The 20303-nt window shown below is 32.9% G+C and overlaps 1 protein-coding gene across 1 annotated transcript in view; it reads left to right on the forward strand.

The window, feature by feature from the left end:
• Positions 1-20303, forward strand: part of LOC149789004 (transmembrane protein 116-like) — a 107211-nt gene that overhangs the window by 44106 nt on the left and 42802 nt on the right. The window contains exons 7-8 of the mRNA XM_089975160.1: positions 10714-10785; positions 19859-19901. Of these exons, the coding sequence (XP_089831286.1) occupies positions 10714-10785; positions 19859-19901 (115 nt within the window). The remainder of the gene's footprint in view (positions 1-10713; positions 10786-19858; positions 19902-20303) is intronic.

Below are 20303 nucleotides of genomic sequence, written 5' to 3' on the forward strand. Positions count from 1 at the left end.
TGAGAGACGGTATAGTAAGTTCTAAATTTCTTATTTAAATTACACTTGCAAATTAGCACTTATAAGTTTTTAATTTTAATTTAGCATTTTTGAGTTATTTTCCCGTACTTCGATTTGTTCATTTTCTTTCCTTTCCACTCATTATTGGCTCATTGTGATTCATTATTGGAATGTCACATCATGTCAGAACTATGTACTGTATTTATTTGTTACTGTGAAAAGATGTTTAATAATGAGAGAACTGCAAATGCCGAAAGTAAGATGTTTTGCTTACAGTATTTATTATTCCAATTCTGTGAAACACAGAGTGGAAAATTGACAGGAACATGAATTGCAAGCAACTCAATGGGAACTCTAGTTCCAGTTGTCATGAAATTAACCAAAATAAACCAAACTTGGCAGATTCAAAACTATAACAGACACCACATTATGAGTCATGTGATTTTATTTGCACTGAGGATATGTGAAGCATACAATATATAATTAAATCCTACATTAATCCTACAATTATTTTGAGTGAAATTCAAGTGAATCAAAATTTTCATTTATTTTGTCTGCATTCAAGTTTTTGCTGGAGACTTTATGACTAGAACACACTGGCATATATTTTTTAAAAGGTATGTGTTCCCTGGGTGTATGTATGTTTAAATGGAATTGCTGTAAATAAAAGTGGTAAAAAAATTGATATTGCTGCTTTTTCGTGGTTAAATAAAGAACATAACAGAGTTTTCATTAAAAGACCTTATGTAATTCTAAATGGAAATGGTTCCTATCTGACTGTTCTAAATGGAAATGGTCCCTATCTGACTGTTCTAAATGAAAATTGTCTCTATCTGACTGTTCTAAATGAAAATGGTCCCTATCTGACTGTTCTAAATGAAAATGGTCCCTATGTGACTGTTCTAGATGAAAATGGTCCAAATCTGACTGTTCTAAATGGAAATGGTCCCTATCCGACTGTTCTAAATGAAAATGATCCCTACCTGACTGTTCTATATGAAAATGGTCCCTATCTGACTGTTCTAAATGAAAATGATCCCTGTCTGACTGTTCTAGTTGAAAATGGTACCAATCTGACTGTTCTAAATGGAAATGGTCCCCATCTGACTGTTCTAGATGACAATGGTCCCTATTTGACTGTTCTAAATGAAAATGGTCCCTATCTAATTGTTCTAAATGAAAATGGTCCCTATCTGACTGTTCTAAATGAAAAGTGTCCCCATCTGACTGTTCTAGATGAATATGGTCCCTATCCGACTGTTCTAAATGGAAATAGTCCCTATCTGAGACTGTTCTTAATGAAAATGGTCCCTATCTGACTGTTCTAAATGAAAATGGTCCCTATCTGATTATTCTAAATGAAAATGGTCCATATCTGGCTGTTCTAAATGAAAATAGTCCCAATCTGACTATTCTAAATGGAAATGGTCCCTATCTGATGGTTCTAGATGAAAATGGTCCCTATCTGACTGTTCTAAATGAAAATGGTCCCAATCTGACTGTTCTAAATGAACATGGTCCCTATCTGACTGTTCTAAATAAAAATGGTCCCTATCTGACTGTTCTAAATAAAAATGGTCCCTATCTGACTGTTCTAGATGAAAATGGTCCCTATCTGACTGTTCTAAATGGAAATGGTCACTATCTGACTGTTCTAAATGAAAATGGTCCCAATCTGACTGTTCTAAATGGAAATGGTCCCTATGTGACTGTTCTAGATGAAAATGGTCCCTATGTGACTGTTCTAAATGGAAATGGTCCCTATCTGACTCTTCTAGATGAAAATGGTCCCTATCTGACTATTCTAAATGAAAATGGTCCATATCTGACTGTTCTAAATGAAAATTGTCCCTATCTGACTGTTCTAAATTGAAAATGGTCCCTATCTGGCTGTTCTAAATAACATGGTCCCTATCTGACTGTTCTAAATAATGTAATCCCTATCTAACTGTTCTAAATGAAAATAGTCCCTATATGACTGTTCTAAACAAAATAGTCCCTGTCTAACTGTTCTAAACAGAATAGTCCCTATCTGAGACTGTTCTAAACAAAAATAGTCCCTATCTACCTGTTCTAAATAGTTCCTGTCTAACTGTTCTAACTAAAATAGTCCTTATCTGACTGTTCTAAACAAAATAGTCCCAATCTGATTATTATAAATAAAATAGTCCCTATCTAACTGTTCTAAATCAAATAGTCCCTATCTGACTGTTCTAAATGAAATAGTCCCTATCTGACTGTTCTAAAGGAAATAATCCCTATCTGATTGCTGTAAATAAAATAGTCCCTCTCGTTTTTCCAGAATGCTGGTCATGGCTATCATCATATAAATCTTATTATCCACACCTCTCTTAAAGGAATGATAGCACTGACTTAGTGTTTTTCACTATTGACTTTGTGCTGTACTGTACATTGTTTAGTTGGTCTTGAATTAAAATGGTGGTCTTTGGACATCCCAAAAGTCCGTTATTGTGGACATCTATAATATCTTTTTATTGTTACTTCTCTTGAATGGATGGTGATATCATCATTAAGTATTCACTTTAAGATTTTGTATAATAATTTATTGGTCCTAACTAAAAATGGTTCTGTCAACATTTGCTGCCATGGCAGCATCTTGAAAATACTTGTCATTACTCCTCTTTAATAATTGGTTTTATAGACATAAGATTTTCACTTAAACACTTCTTACTACATGTGGCTGTTCCATTAATAACATGACGACAAAATTGCAGCCATGGCACCATCTTGAAAATCTTGCTAGGGTTACTATTGTAGAATGCATGGTTGATTGACATGGCATTTCTAATGAACTAATTTTTGTGTTATGTAATAATGAATACAGTGCTAATCTGATGTGACAAAATGGCCACTAATGAGACCATCTTTATGATTTTGTTATTTCTTCACCTTCTAATCAGAAACTCATATTGACATTTGATTTTCACGTAAACACTTGTTGGTCCTAAATGAGAATGGTTGCCAAGTCCTACCACAGTCCTACCACAGTAAACATCATGAAAATATTTGTATGGATTCTCCAAATGTGTAGATGATAATATCAACATGTGATTTTATGAAAACACATCTTGTTGCAATATGTAGTTGGTCCCATATAAAAATTACTGCCTTAATGTCCCTCTTAAAAATCTTGTTATGACTGCTTATGCAGATGGTCATAGTAAATTGAATTTTCACTGAAGATTAGAGCCATCTAATGAACATAATGCATTCTTTTGTGTTCTAATCTGTCATTCAAAATTATGATTTGTTTGTAAAACAGACAATGAAATAAACATCTACATTTTCTCTCGTTTTTTAAAACTATGTTACCGATTAACACATCAGAATCAGAAAAGGTTAATAAAATCACTAATGTATAATACACATCCCCCCCAAAAATCAACAAACAAACAAAACAAATTCAAAACAAATATTGATACATTGTTTTTAAACTTATGGAATATATATATGGAACATTTCTAGATTCTACATGCATAATATCACATCAACTAAGCAGAGCATAATTGTATGTGCTAAACAAAATATAAGAAACAGTCACTTTCCTACATACATCCATCTCTATTTATATGTTAAAACATGAATCATTTGTAAGAATACTTCACCAACATTATAACTGGGGGGTGGGAATGGCAGTTCCCTTAGAATTTTCATGTAAAAATATTCTGGGTATATCTGTCGATAATGAAATACAAGGAATTTGTGTATTATAATGTTCTAGAAGATTCATCAGATTTGATTATATGATTTATACACCATTGTAACTAAATATTGGAATGCACATCTACATTCATATGAACAAATTTAACACCTGGTGAATAGTTTTCAGTAACAACAATAATAAGAATAATAACATGGAAAAGAAGACTGAATGCCATTACGCCGGTTTGCCTTGTCCGAATGGCTATATTTGGAAACTGATATCACTGCTTTGATGTTTCACAGAGGTAAAAAGTACAAGCACCATTGAAAAAAATTTGATCATTCCTGATATACCATGGTTTGGTATATAATGCTGTTCTCAGTATACCATGGTTTGGTATATAATGCTGTTCTCAATATATCATGGTTCTCACTATAATGAGGTTCACTACATAACAGTCAGAAGCTATTCACACCAATTACTGGGTTATAATGAGGAAAGAACTGTGTGTAGTTGGTTCTAAGTGAAAATGGCACTGTTCTGACTTCAGCATTGCAGTCATACTGGCCACCTACCATTTCAAAATATCACTACTCCTCTTGCATGAAAAGTGCCATTTAGATGAGGTTTTTACTAAAACACATCTTTTAATGTGCCATTGGTTCTGTGTAAAAATGGTGCAGATCTGAGAACCAGCATGATGATGCTTTTATGAACAAGTTTTTGAAAACCATACCTACTTGACATTGGAATCTAGTCAAAGGTCAGTGCTTGAACTTTCAAGGTTAAAGATGTTGACTAATGTTTTATTAGTAATGGCTGATGAGCTTGATAACATAAACAGATATGAATTAATTTTTATGAATAATACTGTGGTATCATTTATTTTCATGTGAACAATTTCATGGTTTTTGTATAAAAAGGAAAGACATTTTTGTGGTAGATTAAAATAGTGGTGTTGTCTCTGAAAGTTTGCATTTTTAGAGGTTTTACATTTTTTGATTGTTCTCTTAAATACACAAAAGAACAAAACTATGCTGACAACAAAGGTTGAATTGTTAAAACAACTACTACCATTATGAGGACAAGTCAAATACAGGTTGAGATCAATCCATTACACCATGATGTCATCAGGTGCACATCATCAGATGTGATGCAGCAAACAACACATTGCCAAGCAGTGTTCGAAACACACATATATATATAGTATCTTTTATTGAAACCACTGTCAATAAGGCTGCACCATTAGTATGTTTCAAAATGGATGGTAAAATTCAATTTTAGATTTCCCATATACATATTGTCTGAGATATCAGACATAGTTATTGAAGGTTTTAATAGTGCATGACCTACATAATTCTGCTGGCCTATTCTGTGCATCATATAATTCTGTGTAACGATTTGCCATTTCTGTAAATGTTGGATTATGTGTTGTTTTGTTAAAAAATCCAGTTCATATCAAGAAAGAATCATCATCCTTTAATTACGATTGAAATTTCCATAAAGTGTACAAAAATATCCCACATTTCTGTTTTAATGCATATGAAAATATGATTTCTAAATGTTAACATGAAGACCCATTCCATGACCTTCTTGAACATGTAACCCAGAAAAACTGATTTTAAACTTTATCATTTAGAATCATGGAAATAAATACATTATTTAAATGAAAGCAATGTTTACCTTAGATCAATACTGCATTTTAATCCAAGTTTCTAATTTTGCAAGAAGTTGACCCACACCTACTTTATCGTCTGCTATCCAACTTGTCAACATGCTGATCAAACGGATTCTCAAGAAATTCCCTTGCATATAGTTTGTTTCTAAATTCTTTAGTACTTTTTACTTTGTAAACACATTATATCCTGTCAGGTTATCAAGCGTGGTAATTATTTTAGATCAAATAAGATCAAAATTTTAATCTCCTTAATTGATAGATCTAGGTTTGTTGAAGCCTTAATTGGAAGCACACATAGTGCAAGGTGAAGAAATGTTCAAGAACACATGAACATTCATTAATGTGGATCAAAACACTTTGATGCTGATTGGAAAATATAGTTCTTGTTTATATCATAGGAACGGAAACACTTTGGCTGTCCAAATTTTGTCTGTAAAAATCTCAATCGAATGCTGAACATACTTCTCTAGATTAATATACATTTGAGTGTGCTGACACCATACATCATGGATAACAGTGCTCCCTGTGTATGTTTGGATTTATGCTAGATGATTTGCAATTTGACCTTACAATGCAGTGCTGTTCCCAGTCAAACCGTTTGCTTCCCACACATTTCATTTAATACCACGTCGCTTGGAAACTGAATGCATAATTCCATTTGGTTCTTCAGACCATTTTATTCAAGACCAAATCCTTTAGAATCTAAATTCATCATTTCATTTGTTGGATTAAATCATTTCATCTAAGGCTACATCATTTTATCTTAGAAAAGTACCATGTCATTTGGAGAAAGATTTTATCATTCCATTTTCTTCTTTTAATCATTTACCGCTCTGGTGGCTTAGTGGTTAGAGCGTCCGCCTCGGATGCGGGAGGTCATGGGTTCGATCCCCGGCCGAGTCATACCAAAGACTTACAAAAACAGTACTAACAGCTGCCTCGCTTGGCACTCAGCATTAAGAGGTTAGTGTTAGGACTGGTCGGCCCGGTGTCAGGATAATGTGACTGGGTGGGACGTCATGCTACATGTCTGCAGCATGATGCCCCAGTGCTAGACATCACTATAAACTGCCACAATGCAGATATCGTAGCGATATGACTGAAACATTGTTAAAGCTACGTTAAAAATCCAAATCACATTTCAACACATTTCTTTTAATCATTTTATTTAATATCACGTCATTTGGTTTAAATCATTAGATTTTATGCAATGTAAATTCATATAATAAAGCTTCATTTGGAATCGGAATTCATCATTCTGTTTTATTGTTTAAATCATTATATTTGATACCAGATCATTTGGAATTTAATTTCAAGATTTCATTTATTGAGTTAAATCATTTAATTTTAGATGACATCATTTTATTTGATACCACATCATTTGGAAGCATCATTGTGTTTTGTTCTTTAAATTATTTAATTTTATACTAAGTCATTTAATTTAATACAATGTCAATGGAATCTGAATTGATTATTTCATTTTTGGGGTATAATCATTTTATTTTATGCTACATCATTTCATATCACACAGATCATTTGGAATCTGAATTCATCATTCCGTTTGATGGGTTAAATCATTTCATTTCACACTACATCATTTCATTTAATACCAGGTCATTTGGAATCAAAATTCATCATTTGGCTTTGTTCATTATATCATTTCATGTAACACCACATCATTTGGAATCTGGATTTATCATTTCATTTGCTAGGTTAAATCATTTGATTTCATACTACATCATTTGATTAATGTAATTTTGGCTGTAACAGCTGCCCATACAGTTCTCTGTCAACATTTTAATGCAGTCACATAAATGGATCCAAAACTAATGCCTAAAATTGATGAAATAATTGATAAACCCAAAAGGCTCCATAATTTAGCAAGATGGACCCTCAAAATAGATATTGGCAACTTCCACTGGACAATAACAACAGGGGAAAAAGTGTGTTTATAGCACCATTTGGTCATTTCCAGTTTAATAGGATGTCATTAGGTATGGTTAGTAGTGGATCTACATTTGTGTGTTGGGCAATTTATCCAAATTCACCAATTCATTTATGGATAACATGATCCTTTTCAGCAACTCTTGAATCAAGCATTTCATTCATCAATACCAGTAAAATTGACTAGTTTTGATTACAGATCATTAATTATCTAGTTTAAACAGGGGTATAATTATACAACAGGTCTTAGTTAAGTTATCTAGTTTAAATAGGGATATGTCATAAGTATACAACAGGTCTTAGTTAAGTTATCTAGTTTAAACAGGGGTATAAGTATACAACAGGTCTTAGTTAAGTTATCTAGTTTAAATAGGGGTATGTCATAAGTATACAACAGGTCTTAGTTATCTAGTTTAAATAGGGATATGTCATAAGTATACAACAGGTCTTAGTTATCTAGTTTAAATAGGGATATGTCATAAGTATATTACAGGTCTTAGTTGAGTTATCTAGTTTAAATAGGGATATGTCATAAGTATACAACAGGTCTTAGTTAAGTTATTTAGTTTAAACAGGGGTATAAGTATACAACAGGTCTTAGTTAAGTTAGGGATATGTCATAAGTATTCAAAAGGTCTTAGTTAAGTTATCTAGTTTAAATAGGGATGTGTCATAAGTATACAACAGGTCTTAGTTAAGTTATCTAGTTTAAAATGGGATATGTCATAAGTATACAACAGGTCTTAGTTAAATTATCTAGTTTAAAATGGGATATGTCATAAGTATACAACAGGTCTTAGTTATCTAGTTTAAAATGGGATATGTCATAAGTATACAACAGGTCATAGTTAAGTTATCTAGTTTAAACAGGGGTATAAGTATACAACAGGTCTTAGTTAAGTTATCTAGTTTAAATAGGGACATGTCATAAGTATATTACAGGTCTTAGTTGATTTATCTAGTTTAAATAGGGATATGTCATAAGTATACAACAGGTCTTAGTTAAGTTATCTAGTTTAAATAGGGATATGTCATAAGTATACAACAGGTCTTAGTTAAATTATCTAGTTTAAAATGGGATATGTCATAAGTATACAACAGGTCTTAGTTATCTAGTTTAAAATGGGATATGTCATAAGTATATTACAGGTCTTAGTTAAGTTATCTAGTTTAAATAGGGATATGTCATAAGTATACAACAGGTCTTAGTTATTTAGTTTAAATAGGGATATGTCATAAGTATACAACAGGTCTTAGTTATTTAGTTTAAATAGGGATTTGTCATAAGTATACAACAGGGGTTAGTTATCTAGTTTAAATAGGGATATGTCATAAGTATACAACAAGTCATAGTTAAGTTATCTAGTTTAAATAGGGATATGTCATAAGTATATTACATGTCTTAGTTGAGTTCTCTTGCTTAAAAAGTGATATGTTGTAAGTGTATTACAGGTCTTAATTGAGTTACCTAGTTTTAATTAGGGATATGCCAGACGTGTAATACAGGTTGTAACAAAATAACCCGGGTAGGATTTTGGATTCATAACAGAACACTTTTGATGGTGATACAAATACAATGTTTATTGATGAATCACTCAAATGGAAAAAGAATTATGATTAATACATGCGTGTATAAGATCCAAATATTGGATAAATTAACGCAATCCGCATGAACCTAATAATGTAATATAAATGTGAATACAAGTGATTCTGACCTCACATAGTACAAGGACATAGGTTAATGATTCACAGTAATTTCACATGACAAAAAGAATGATGCATTTTACTCAGGTAGTAAAAATGATGTATTCATTCACACAGTGAAAAAGTATGTACTTTACTCAAATAGTAAAATGATTAAACAATGGGACAGATATCATTACAAAATATCTTTACAGTCCCAAAATGCTGGATAATACATGGGTATGTGAGAAAGCCTGCCACTAACTTCTTGTGGGTCAGTGGGTTTTCCAGGTTTCTTCCTCTACCAGTTATACTGGCTGCCATGTATTGCCTATCTTGTGCTGAAAAATGGTGTTAAACCCTACAACAACAACAACAACAATGCTGGATATAACAAGCCCCAAAATTACCCTATGGCTAAAAGAATACATGTATGGAGTTACGCAGAAACATTCCATCTCCAGAATACCTGGCTACCAGTCACACTGGTCATTCAGGCAGTCAGCATTGCAGGTAGTCACCGATCACCATTCAATCACTGGGTCAATCAAGCAATCAGCACCCACCAATTGGTCAGCAATGCCCAATTACCAGCTGTTACTCAAACAGCAAAACACTGTTCAATGGCTGCTGTGGTCAGCTTTATTGTAGCTATGGACAACTTCTGTGGTCAGCTCTACAGCTGGTACCTTGTTAACTCTGATTAGCTTAAAATAAATCTAACACCGTGTAGTAAGAATGTCATGGGTATATATGATAACATATAATAATGTTATATATGGTAAGCTATACAAATTACATTATCGGCAAGACATTACAAAGCAATAAACAGGTTCAGAAGTGAACCTACTGGTGTCCGATAGGAATCCCATGGTACTAAACATTTCCAAACAGGTCTTAATTGAGTTATCTAGTTTAAAAAGTGATATGTCATAAGTGTATTACAGGTCCTAATTCACTTATATAGTTTTAAACGGGATATGTCATAAGTGTATTACATGTCTTAATTGACTTGTCTAATTTAAAAAGAGATATGTCTAAGTTTATTACAGGTCTTAGTTGAGGTATCTAGTTTTTTTAAAGTATATTCAATGCTCATAATCGCCAGTTTGATGGCAATTGTCAATCAGATAGACCAGGTAAAGGTATCATTAATGACAATATGAATTACATTTGAAGTTTGCCTTAGTTTGGAATTAAGAGATGATTATATCAGTTTAGCCTTGTGATTACCACAATAAACACAAGGGCATTATTGTTTGGAATCCACAATTTACTGTATCAAATCATTTGAATTATAATTTCTACAAACATTTCCTTTCATTTTTAGCAGTAAAATGCAAAAGCCAATTCCCTGGTCAGGACAAGCTATGTTAGCTTTTACTTTCCCCGGTGACCATAGCTGCAGTTAGCATGAACAATCTTGCATCCATTAATGTCAAGCCTTGTTTGAGGGACTTGAGCTTCCGCTGGGCAGGGTGGGTTCATTGCTTGCTTAAAGTTGCTCATTGAATTTTATCTATAAATATGATTTCTAATAGCAGATGATAGTAAGCAGTTTAAAGGATGCTGATACATGTATGAATGGGTGAAGCAGACAGTAGTTTTGCTACCTACCAATGGCTAAAAAAAACCCCTGACAAGTAGATTTACTTCCTACAGGTGTTATTTTGGGCAAAATTTGTTTTAAAAAAATTATTTGGTCTGTGGATAAGTGTGTTCAAGCTTATTTTGTATTTACCAGGTTGGTTCCATTTATTGTGGCACTTACATTTGGTCTGATAACATACAGTGGCAGTAGCAACAACTTAAGCAAGTAAGTAATATCACTCTGATCACAGAAACTCATATGTTGTATCTAATGGAGTGGAAATTGTGCAACTTATGCCATGCATTTAACATAGCCTACTGGTAACTTCCCCCTACTTCCACCCTCCCACCCTTGCTGTTATCAATTTTCAGCAGCATAAATATTCCTCTTTATACACACCATGGACACCCACCGTTAGATTTAAGCTTTAGTTCAATGAATGGCTATATTTGTTTAATTTGATGCAAACATTACACCTGAGCAAACTGCAGATCTGACAAGCTATTTTCCTGACTGAGAGAACCTTTGACATCATTATCAGCCCTGTGCCAGACATGTTAAAATTTAAAATTAATTTATAAGAAATAAAACAAAGGCAATAATGTTGATGGTCAACTGAACACAGAAATAAATATATGGATCAGTAAATCAGTTCTGTGCTGGTGAAACATTTGGTTCAGCTTATGAAACCTTTGTTGATCGGGCATTCTTTTGAGTGATTCACAGGTGGCATGTAAAATAATCTCTCTCAGATATATTTCTGCTTTCACAACTAAAGTACTTTACAACAAGTGAGTACTTTTAGAAGTTATCAGCAAGTGTAACAAATGCCTCTAGGATTCAAATTACTATCAGCCAACATGTGTACCAACCAGAGTGTAACAAGTGTAACAACTGCCTCTAGGATTCAAATTGCCATCAGCCAACATGTGTACCATCCAGAGTACTGAGTCAAGTGTAACAACTGCCTCTAGGATTCAAATTACCATCAGCCAATATGTGTACCAACCAGAGTACTGATTCAAGTGTAACAAATGCCTTTAGGATTCAAATTACCATCAGCCAACATGTGTACCATCCAGAGTAGTGAGTCACGTGTAACTGCATTATGCCATCAGCCTCACTTATCTCTAAGGATCCAAGGTTTCTGTAATGACTCCATAGTTGTTCATTGTGTAAAACCAGTTTCTCTACTGATATCCCAAACCTGTAAATCCAGTTTACATGATTGGGATATTGGTAGAGAATTGGTTATATGCATCCAGTCATTACACGTTTTCCATTCTGGATACTAAACATGCGTTGTTTATGTAAGACCTGAAATGCTTCAAATTTCGATGTATTGTATGCATAAATCTAACATTCAAGCTCAAGACAGCATATACGTAACATTTTTTTTTTTGCTGGAATGTACCATAAAATTAAATTTTTACACTTGCAAGGCAAGATTCCAGTGTAAAAAAAATGGATTTTTGTATACATCTTTTCAGACTGCAACTGCTTTAGCAAATATTTTCTTGTTTCTTTTGTGACTCAAGCCTAACAAGTATTTTCCAATGATTGCTCAGCCATATATATATATATATATAGAGAGAGAGAGAGAGAGAGAGAGAGAGAGAAATGCAGAATATTCACCAAACAGAGTAGAAGGTGCTAACCCTGGATCCTACAGGGAAATGCTTGATAACATTTGTAGAATTTTTAGATACAAATAAATAATATTATCCCATATTTTGGATGATTTAACATTAGTAGAAATGTTAGATACACATACAACTAAATAGTGTTATCATACACTATCAATGCTTGATAACATGAATAGAATTTTAAAATACAGATAAATAATACTATCATACATTTCTGCTGTTTATGACAAGAGTTGTTTGCCTGCACACACCAATCCCCATACCAGCCCAATCCATGTACGTCACCAAAAATGATGCTACATAGTCACTGATATAGGCTTTCATGCATAGCACACACACCTGCATATGTGTAATATACACATGCATATGTACCTGAGACTCTCCATCAAGCTAGGAATATGGGCTTATGTAATCAAGATCTTGGATGAGTTGGATAAAGAGCTAGAGATGTGAAATCTTGCATTACATTGACTGACTTTTTACAGCCCTGAAAACCAAGTTTCTGATCAGACTTGATCAAACATGGAATGTAAGTTTATGTTATCAAGGTCTTGAACAGGTTCAATGAGAGTAATATATATTCATCATATTGGCAGAGCTTATTACCACTCATGAAGCCATATGTTACTGATATTGATCAAACTTGGAATAAAGTCTTATATGATCAGGATCTTGCATGATATAAAAATGAGCAAGATTCATGATTATAATTGAGGCATTCTTCCATCTGATTGGCTGAGCTTGTTATCACTCTAAAGAATATATTTCTGATCTGATATAGATTTAACATAAGAAATAACTTAAAGCATCAAGACCTCAGAAGATTATGGAAAAGAGTGAGAGCCATGCATATTAATGAGATGATCTTGCATCTGATTGGCTGAACTCATTAACATTTATGTGACTTTTTTGATGATGTGTTTTTCAGACTTTTTAAATAGGATTTGAGTCTCATGATATCCAGTGACTTTTATTATTGAGCAGGATCTATGCATATTAATGAGATGATGTTACATTGGTTGGGCTTCTTACACACAATTGACATTTCTGACCCCTGTTTAATCAGACTTGTTAAATAGGTTAATATCATCAAGACACTGGATGAGACTTTTTAATGGGAAGACTTATGAGGTGATCTGATCGAGATTTATATCACTCTAGAGAGTATATTTCTGACAAGATTGTGATCAAACTCGGTAAATGGGTCTATATTGCTACCACTCTAGAGAGTATATTTCTGACAAGATTGTGATCAAACTCGGTAAATGTGTCTATATTGTTACCACTCTAGAGAGTATATTTCTGACAAGATTGTGATCACACTCAGTAAATTGGTCTGTATCATCAACATGTTAGTTGACTATGATTACAAGCAAGGTCCACACATATTGACAACATTCTATGAGCCATATTTCTGTTTAGATTTGAACCAGACTTGTTATATAGTCTTTTATCATCCAGTTGTTGGATGAGTTTTGGTCATGAGCAAGATCTATCCATATTTATAAATTAATCTTCCAGCTGAATGACTGAGCTTGTACCATTCTGGAGACAACATTTTGCTTCAGTTTCGTAAGTAAATGGATATCCTCATTGGATTAGACAGGTTCTGTAAAAAGAGGTTATGTAATTGATTGACTGAGCTTGTTACGACCCTAGATCTATAGGCTATACTTCTCATCCAGTTTCTGTAAGCTCTAAAGCTTTTGCGATATATAAGTGCTTGCATTATAGCTGCCACCTTTACTATTCATGTTGCTAAATTGTACTGCTTGAAAAATTGATAGATGAAAAACTTGAAGATATAAAAAATAAAAACCTTTTTTTCCTCCGGGATGTTTTAATGATAAATAAATACTTTCAAAAGGAAATATGCCAAATGCCAAAATATTTTCAATACAAGGGAATGGGGGCTGCTTAATGTGGTTGGTGTATTATTAAGGGTGAATATAGCACATCATTTTTTGTACTGGATGGCATATAATATTTATAACAAATTCTGCCTGCATAGGTTCTTTTATTTTAAATATGAAAAATAATTAATAAAAATTTTCTTTTCATGTTTGGAAGTGATTATGTACAAGAAAAAATAAAGATCTTGACATTGATGAGGACTCCAAACATCTACATGATTGCCAATATTAAACACCAGAGGGAGGGGTGTAGGTTTAAATGTTTGAGTACTTGTTTTTTAATTGCCATTTTTAATTGTGTTGGGAATAACTGTCAATAAATAACCTTTTTCTAATTAATTTATTTTTGTTGTTGTGTAAATTACCTTTATTATCATGATAATGAATCTTTGAAGATCTTGCAGAACTGTTTACTCCAAGAGGTTTCAAGACACATCACATGTAAACCAGTGAAAACATTGCATATTACACCATTGCTTTTTGCATGTGAATATGGATACATTTCTAGTATAATTGTTAATTCAGAACAAAATATTTGTCAAAAGAGTGGGGCAGTTATTTCAAGAAACACCGCTCCGGTGGCCTAGTGGTTAGAGTGTCCGCCTCGGATACTGGAGGTCATGGGTTCGATCCCCGGCCGAGTTATACCAGAGACTTAAAAAATGGTACTAACAGCTGCCTCGCTTGGCGTTCAGCATTAATAGGTTAGTGTTAGGACTGGTCGGCCTGGTGTCAGTATAATGTGACTGGGTGGGACATCATGTTACATGTCTGCGGCATGATGCCCCAGTGCTAGACATCATTATAAACTGCCACATTGCAGACATTGTAGCGATATGACTGAAAAATTGTTAAAGCTATGTTAAAAATAAAAATCACATCACATCACATTTCAAGAAACATAACATCAGAACTCAATTTTATATTGTTCTATCAGTAAAATACTTATGCTGTGATTGCAAGTAATCAAAAATTTCTGTTCATCCTTGAGCAGATCTCTAGGTGCCAATTCAGGAATTTTCTGATTGCTACTAACTTCTTGTATCAACTCATTTCAACTGACCAACAGAAAAACGCTTAAATATTATTATGAAAGCAACATCATTGAATCATACAGCATTAATCAGTTTTTTTATCCTAATAATTTGCAAATATGATCGAGGTTAGCAAGGGAACCATATTAGATAGGGTTCATAATGGAAAAGCAAGATCAAAGTTACCAACTTACCAATTTTATTCATGCTCAGCATTTAAGACCTATTTATTTGGTGTTTTCTAGAAGAAAAAATTGGATCAACATGATGCATCAGAAGCAGGTTTGTGAGTTGTGAGTTATCTTTTCATGCAGTATGGTCATTAATAGACCGTGTTCTTTGGCATAAAAGTTGGTTTAAGGTATCACGGTACCAATTGTTTTTCCATATACCTCAATGCTAATGTTTTGTGAACTAAATATACTTTCTGTCCTACCTGGGCATGCGTGTCACACACTGTCATATAGAACAATGCTAGATTGTCAATTTGACAATGACATAACCAGGTACTCCATTGCATTTAAGAGAGATAACTCTACTGGAACTAGACAGGGGTAAGAGTTATCTAGTCACAACAAGCACATTTTCAGCCATGTGTAACATATTTTTAAAAAATCATAAAAAATACAAAATATGATCTAGATAGAAATTAACACAAGCTCACATGTTGCCAAGAGGCTCAACATTTTTAAAAGCCAAACAGAAAGTACAACTCTTACATAATGCACCAATCACAGCTAGTGTTGTTCTTTAATTCTGAATACAATGATCCATACACCTTAAGCTCCGCCCACCTGGACTTGCACAATTGGTACCGTTATACCTTAAACAGCATTGAAAATTTCATCATAGACAGTACCTTATATCACAAAGAAATAGAGAATTGAGTGTTTAGCTTTTGATTATTTTTCGTTCTTCCTTATTAACAATAATCTTTATTGAGATTCCCGATGTGAGGAATGAAAGCCAGTAAATAGATATATGTAAAAATTGATATTGTCCAAGAGAAGATCTGAAAAAATTGCAAGGGATTGTCTGACAGTAAGAAAGATATATCTGTATTTTAACTGTTTGAACTGGTTGCCCAACCGTAATGATGATATGACTTTATTATAAGTTATTTGAAATGGGTTGCCCAACAGTAATGAAGATGTCAATAATAATAATAATAATAATAATAATAATAATAATAATAATAATAATAATAATGCCTTTGTTTAAAGAGAGTAACACAATTAGCTGAAGAACTAATTTACCTTGATGGTCTCATACAAAGGAATTTATTTATTTTAGCTGCATCTCTGAAACCATTGGATATATTGGGTTTGGAAGAAAGAAATAGAATGGGCATTTCTAATGTCAACTTGAATAGTATTCCAGAGCAAAGTTCCAGAATATTGGAAACTTTTTTTAAAAATAGTATAAATGTTAAATGTGGCTGGCCCAACAGTAATGAGATATGTCTATATTTTAAATGTTTGTACAGGGTTGTAAACAGCAATGGAGATATGTCTATAAATATTTTTAAGAAGTTACCTAACAAGAATGAAGACATGTATATAATCTATCTGTTTGCAAGAGTTTGCTCAACAGTAATACAGCTACATGTATGTCAGAATTATAACTGGGAGAAAAGGGGGAATTGAATGGAGCTATAAAGAAATGGTTAAAATTTTGGGACACCTACATTATTTATAGTAGAATCTTATGGTCATTTGTGAAATGCTGTCAGGTTGAATTCACACATTATGTATTTATACTAAAGTTAATAATCAAATGGACATTCAAGATAGTTAATTAAGTCCTGTATGTTTTCCAAGACTATTTTCACTTGCAACAGGCTTTGAATTCTGTAACATGAAGCTCTAGAGTTTATGTTATTGTGAATTTTAAATAAAAAACAAGACACACTGACTTGCTTATGATAATGGGGACATGCTTATGTTAATGGAGACTTCTTTATGATAATGGGGACATGCTTATGATAAAAGGGACATGCTCATGATAATTGGGCACATGCTTATTATAATGGGAACATGCTTATGATAATGGGAACATGCTTATGATAATGGGGACATGCTTATGATAATGGAGACTTTATGCTAATGGGGACATGCTTATGATAATGGGAACATGCTCATGATAATTGGGAACATGCTTATTATAATGGGAACATGCTTATGATAATGGGGACATGTTTATAACAATGCATACCTGCTTTTGATAATGGGGACATGCTTACGCTAATGTGGACATGCTTATGATAATGGGGACTTCTTTATGAAAATAGAGACTTCTTTATGCTAATAGGGACATGCTTATGATAAAAGAGACATGCTCATGATAATTGGGCACATGCTTATTATAATGGGAACATGCTTATGATAATGGGGACATGTTTATAACAATGCATACCTGCTCATGATAATGGGGACATGCTTACGCTAATGTGGACATGCTTATGATAATGGAGACTTCTTTATGATAATAGAAACTTCTTTATGTAATAGGGACATGCTTATGATAAAGGAGACATGCTCATGATAATTGGGCACATGCTTATTATAATGGGAACTTGCTTATGATAATGGGGACATGCTGAAAATAATGGGGACATGCTTATGGTAATGGGGATATGCTTATGATAATGGAGACTTCTTTATGCTAATGGGGACATGCTTATGATAATTGGGCACATGCTTATGATAATGGGTACATGCTTATAATAATGGGGACATGCTTATGATAATGGGGACTTCTTTATGATAATGGGGACTTCTTAAACAAACTTGAAGACCTAATAATGTTTCCTACCTGAAATATTTTCAGCATGTTTTTTTATTTTTTAATGTTTTTCTAATTTCATGTTGTTTGTTTTTGTAATAATATTATTATGTTTTTTATCTTATAGGTGTTGTCTAATGTTGTAAAGCACTTAGAGCTTCTAAAGATTAGACACTATACAAAGCCCTCATTATTATTATTATTATTATTATTATTATTATTATTATTATTATTATTATTTATGATAATGGAAACTATTTGATAAGGATTTGCATTAGGATTTGCAAAATGGAATACATGAAGTAGTGTAAACATCAACAATTTATCCATATTTTTGTATCATTTGAAATATTGATATTTGATGTACAAGAAGACCAATTTTCTTTTAGTAATTTCAGTTTAATATACATTCTACAGAAAATAACTAGTACATGCATCTTGTTTTACACACAGGTTTTCAAGAGATCTTCATTAAATATTTGTAACAAAATGTCAGACACCAAGCAAGTAAATCTATTTTCAGTAAATATCATATTCCTTTTGTACAATATTCATGCATATACTTAAACTATGTTTAATATTTGCTTAAATTATGTACAATATTTTTAATATACTTAAATTATGTACACTATTTTTAATATACTTAAATTATGTACAATATTTTTAATATACTTAAATTAAGCACATCATTCATGCATATACTTAAATTATGAAACACTTTGATTTCCTGATTTTAGACCACTTTAAAAAAAATATTTTTCATTATTTAAACAAACTTCATTTTCATTATTAAAACAAACTTATATCTATGTAATATTTTACTACAATATTTTTTTAATGAATCAGCTGTGTGTAAAATATTACAGATACTGTCTTTATATCCTAACTTATAAGAAGAGTCCAACTGCAGACTGCACAGGTCCAGATCTGCTGTCGCATAATGCACTGGCAGATCTGTGTCTGAGCAGTTTGTTAGGAGTAATCAGTAGAACAACCAACACAGAAACTGATCTACAGGCTCATTATGCTATGGCAAATCTTGATCTTCGTTGTTTGCAGTTTGACTTGACTTATAATCAAGTATATATGGTAACCTATATTGAGTTCATTATTATTTTAATCTGACCAGAATAGCAAGCACCTTCTCATTGTTAAATCTGGATTTGATACTTCAATAAATCTTGAAATAAAGAATGGGTAACCAGTTGCTAGAGTTACGTAACACTTGTGGAAAAAGGTATGATTGATAGCATGAAGTATATGAGTGTGTGTGTATGTGTGTGTGCTTTGGATTTTTAATATAGCTTTAATAATTTTCCAGTCATATTGCTATGATGTCTGCAGTGTGACAGTTTATATTGATGTCTAGCACTGGAGCATCATGCCACAGGCATGTAGCATGATGTCCCACAAAGTCACATTATCCTGACACCAGGCCAACCAGTCCTAACACTAATGTAGCATCAAACAAGGCAGCTGTTAGTACCATTTTTGTAATTCTTTGGTATGACTTGGACGGGGATCGAACCCACGACCTCCCACATCCGAGGCAGATGCTCTAACCACTAGGCCACCGGAGCGGTCCATGAAGTATATGAAGCTGATGGGTATTAGCTAGAGCTTTGCATGTAAGTAAGTAATAATCCAATTTGGAAATGTTCTTTAATTCATTTACTTGGGAATTACCAAGCAAATCTATCAAATATGGATATCCTCCTTTACTCTGCTTGGGTATTTTCAGAATTCAGCAATCTTAATTTTTTGTAAATTAGACAAGATTCAAACACCCAAATTATTTGGAATGAAGAGTTTGTAAAAATTTAAACAGTGAATGAAATAAGAAGAATTTGCCTTAGATATAATAATGAAATTTTACCTTAGGAGTAATGAAGAATTTTACAAAGCTCTTCTAAATTTTCAGATGCTGTATGCCTGTCTTCCATTATGATGATGAAGACTGCTGGGTAAGATCTCATCTTGTACTACATAAACATAAACACAAGTTCTTGATCAGATCTATACATGGAGTTGGCGATTTCACTAGAAATTGGCATTCATGCTCTTTTAGTGTCAAAAATGAAACTCAACCATATTTATGATTTTCAGCAAAGAAAATGACTCTTAGATTTCAAAACCTTTTTCCCGACTGAAACTTACCCCTAGTTTGCGATTTCACAGATAAGCCTATATGGCTTCTCTCTTCCAGTCATTATTCAAAACTCAAATTCATAACCACTCCTATACCAATAAAAAGATACAGAATGCAATATTTAATGCTGTCTCCAGATCTCCAAAATTATGTTGTTTTGGAGAAGAACTAACTCCTGAATGATTATATTTCAAAACCTTTTAGAGAACAAAAAAAA

This window comes from Sinohyriopsis cumingii, chromosome 11, assembly GCF_028554795.1.
Source record: "Sinohyriopsis cumingii isolate HCF-2022 chromosome 11, ASM2855479v2, whole genome shotgun sequence".
Classification (NCBI taxonomy): Eukaryota; Metazoa; Mollusca; class Bivalvia; order Unionida; family Unionidae; genus Sinohyriopsis; species Sinohyriopsis cumingii.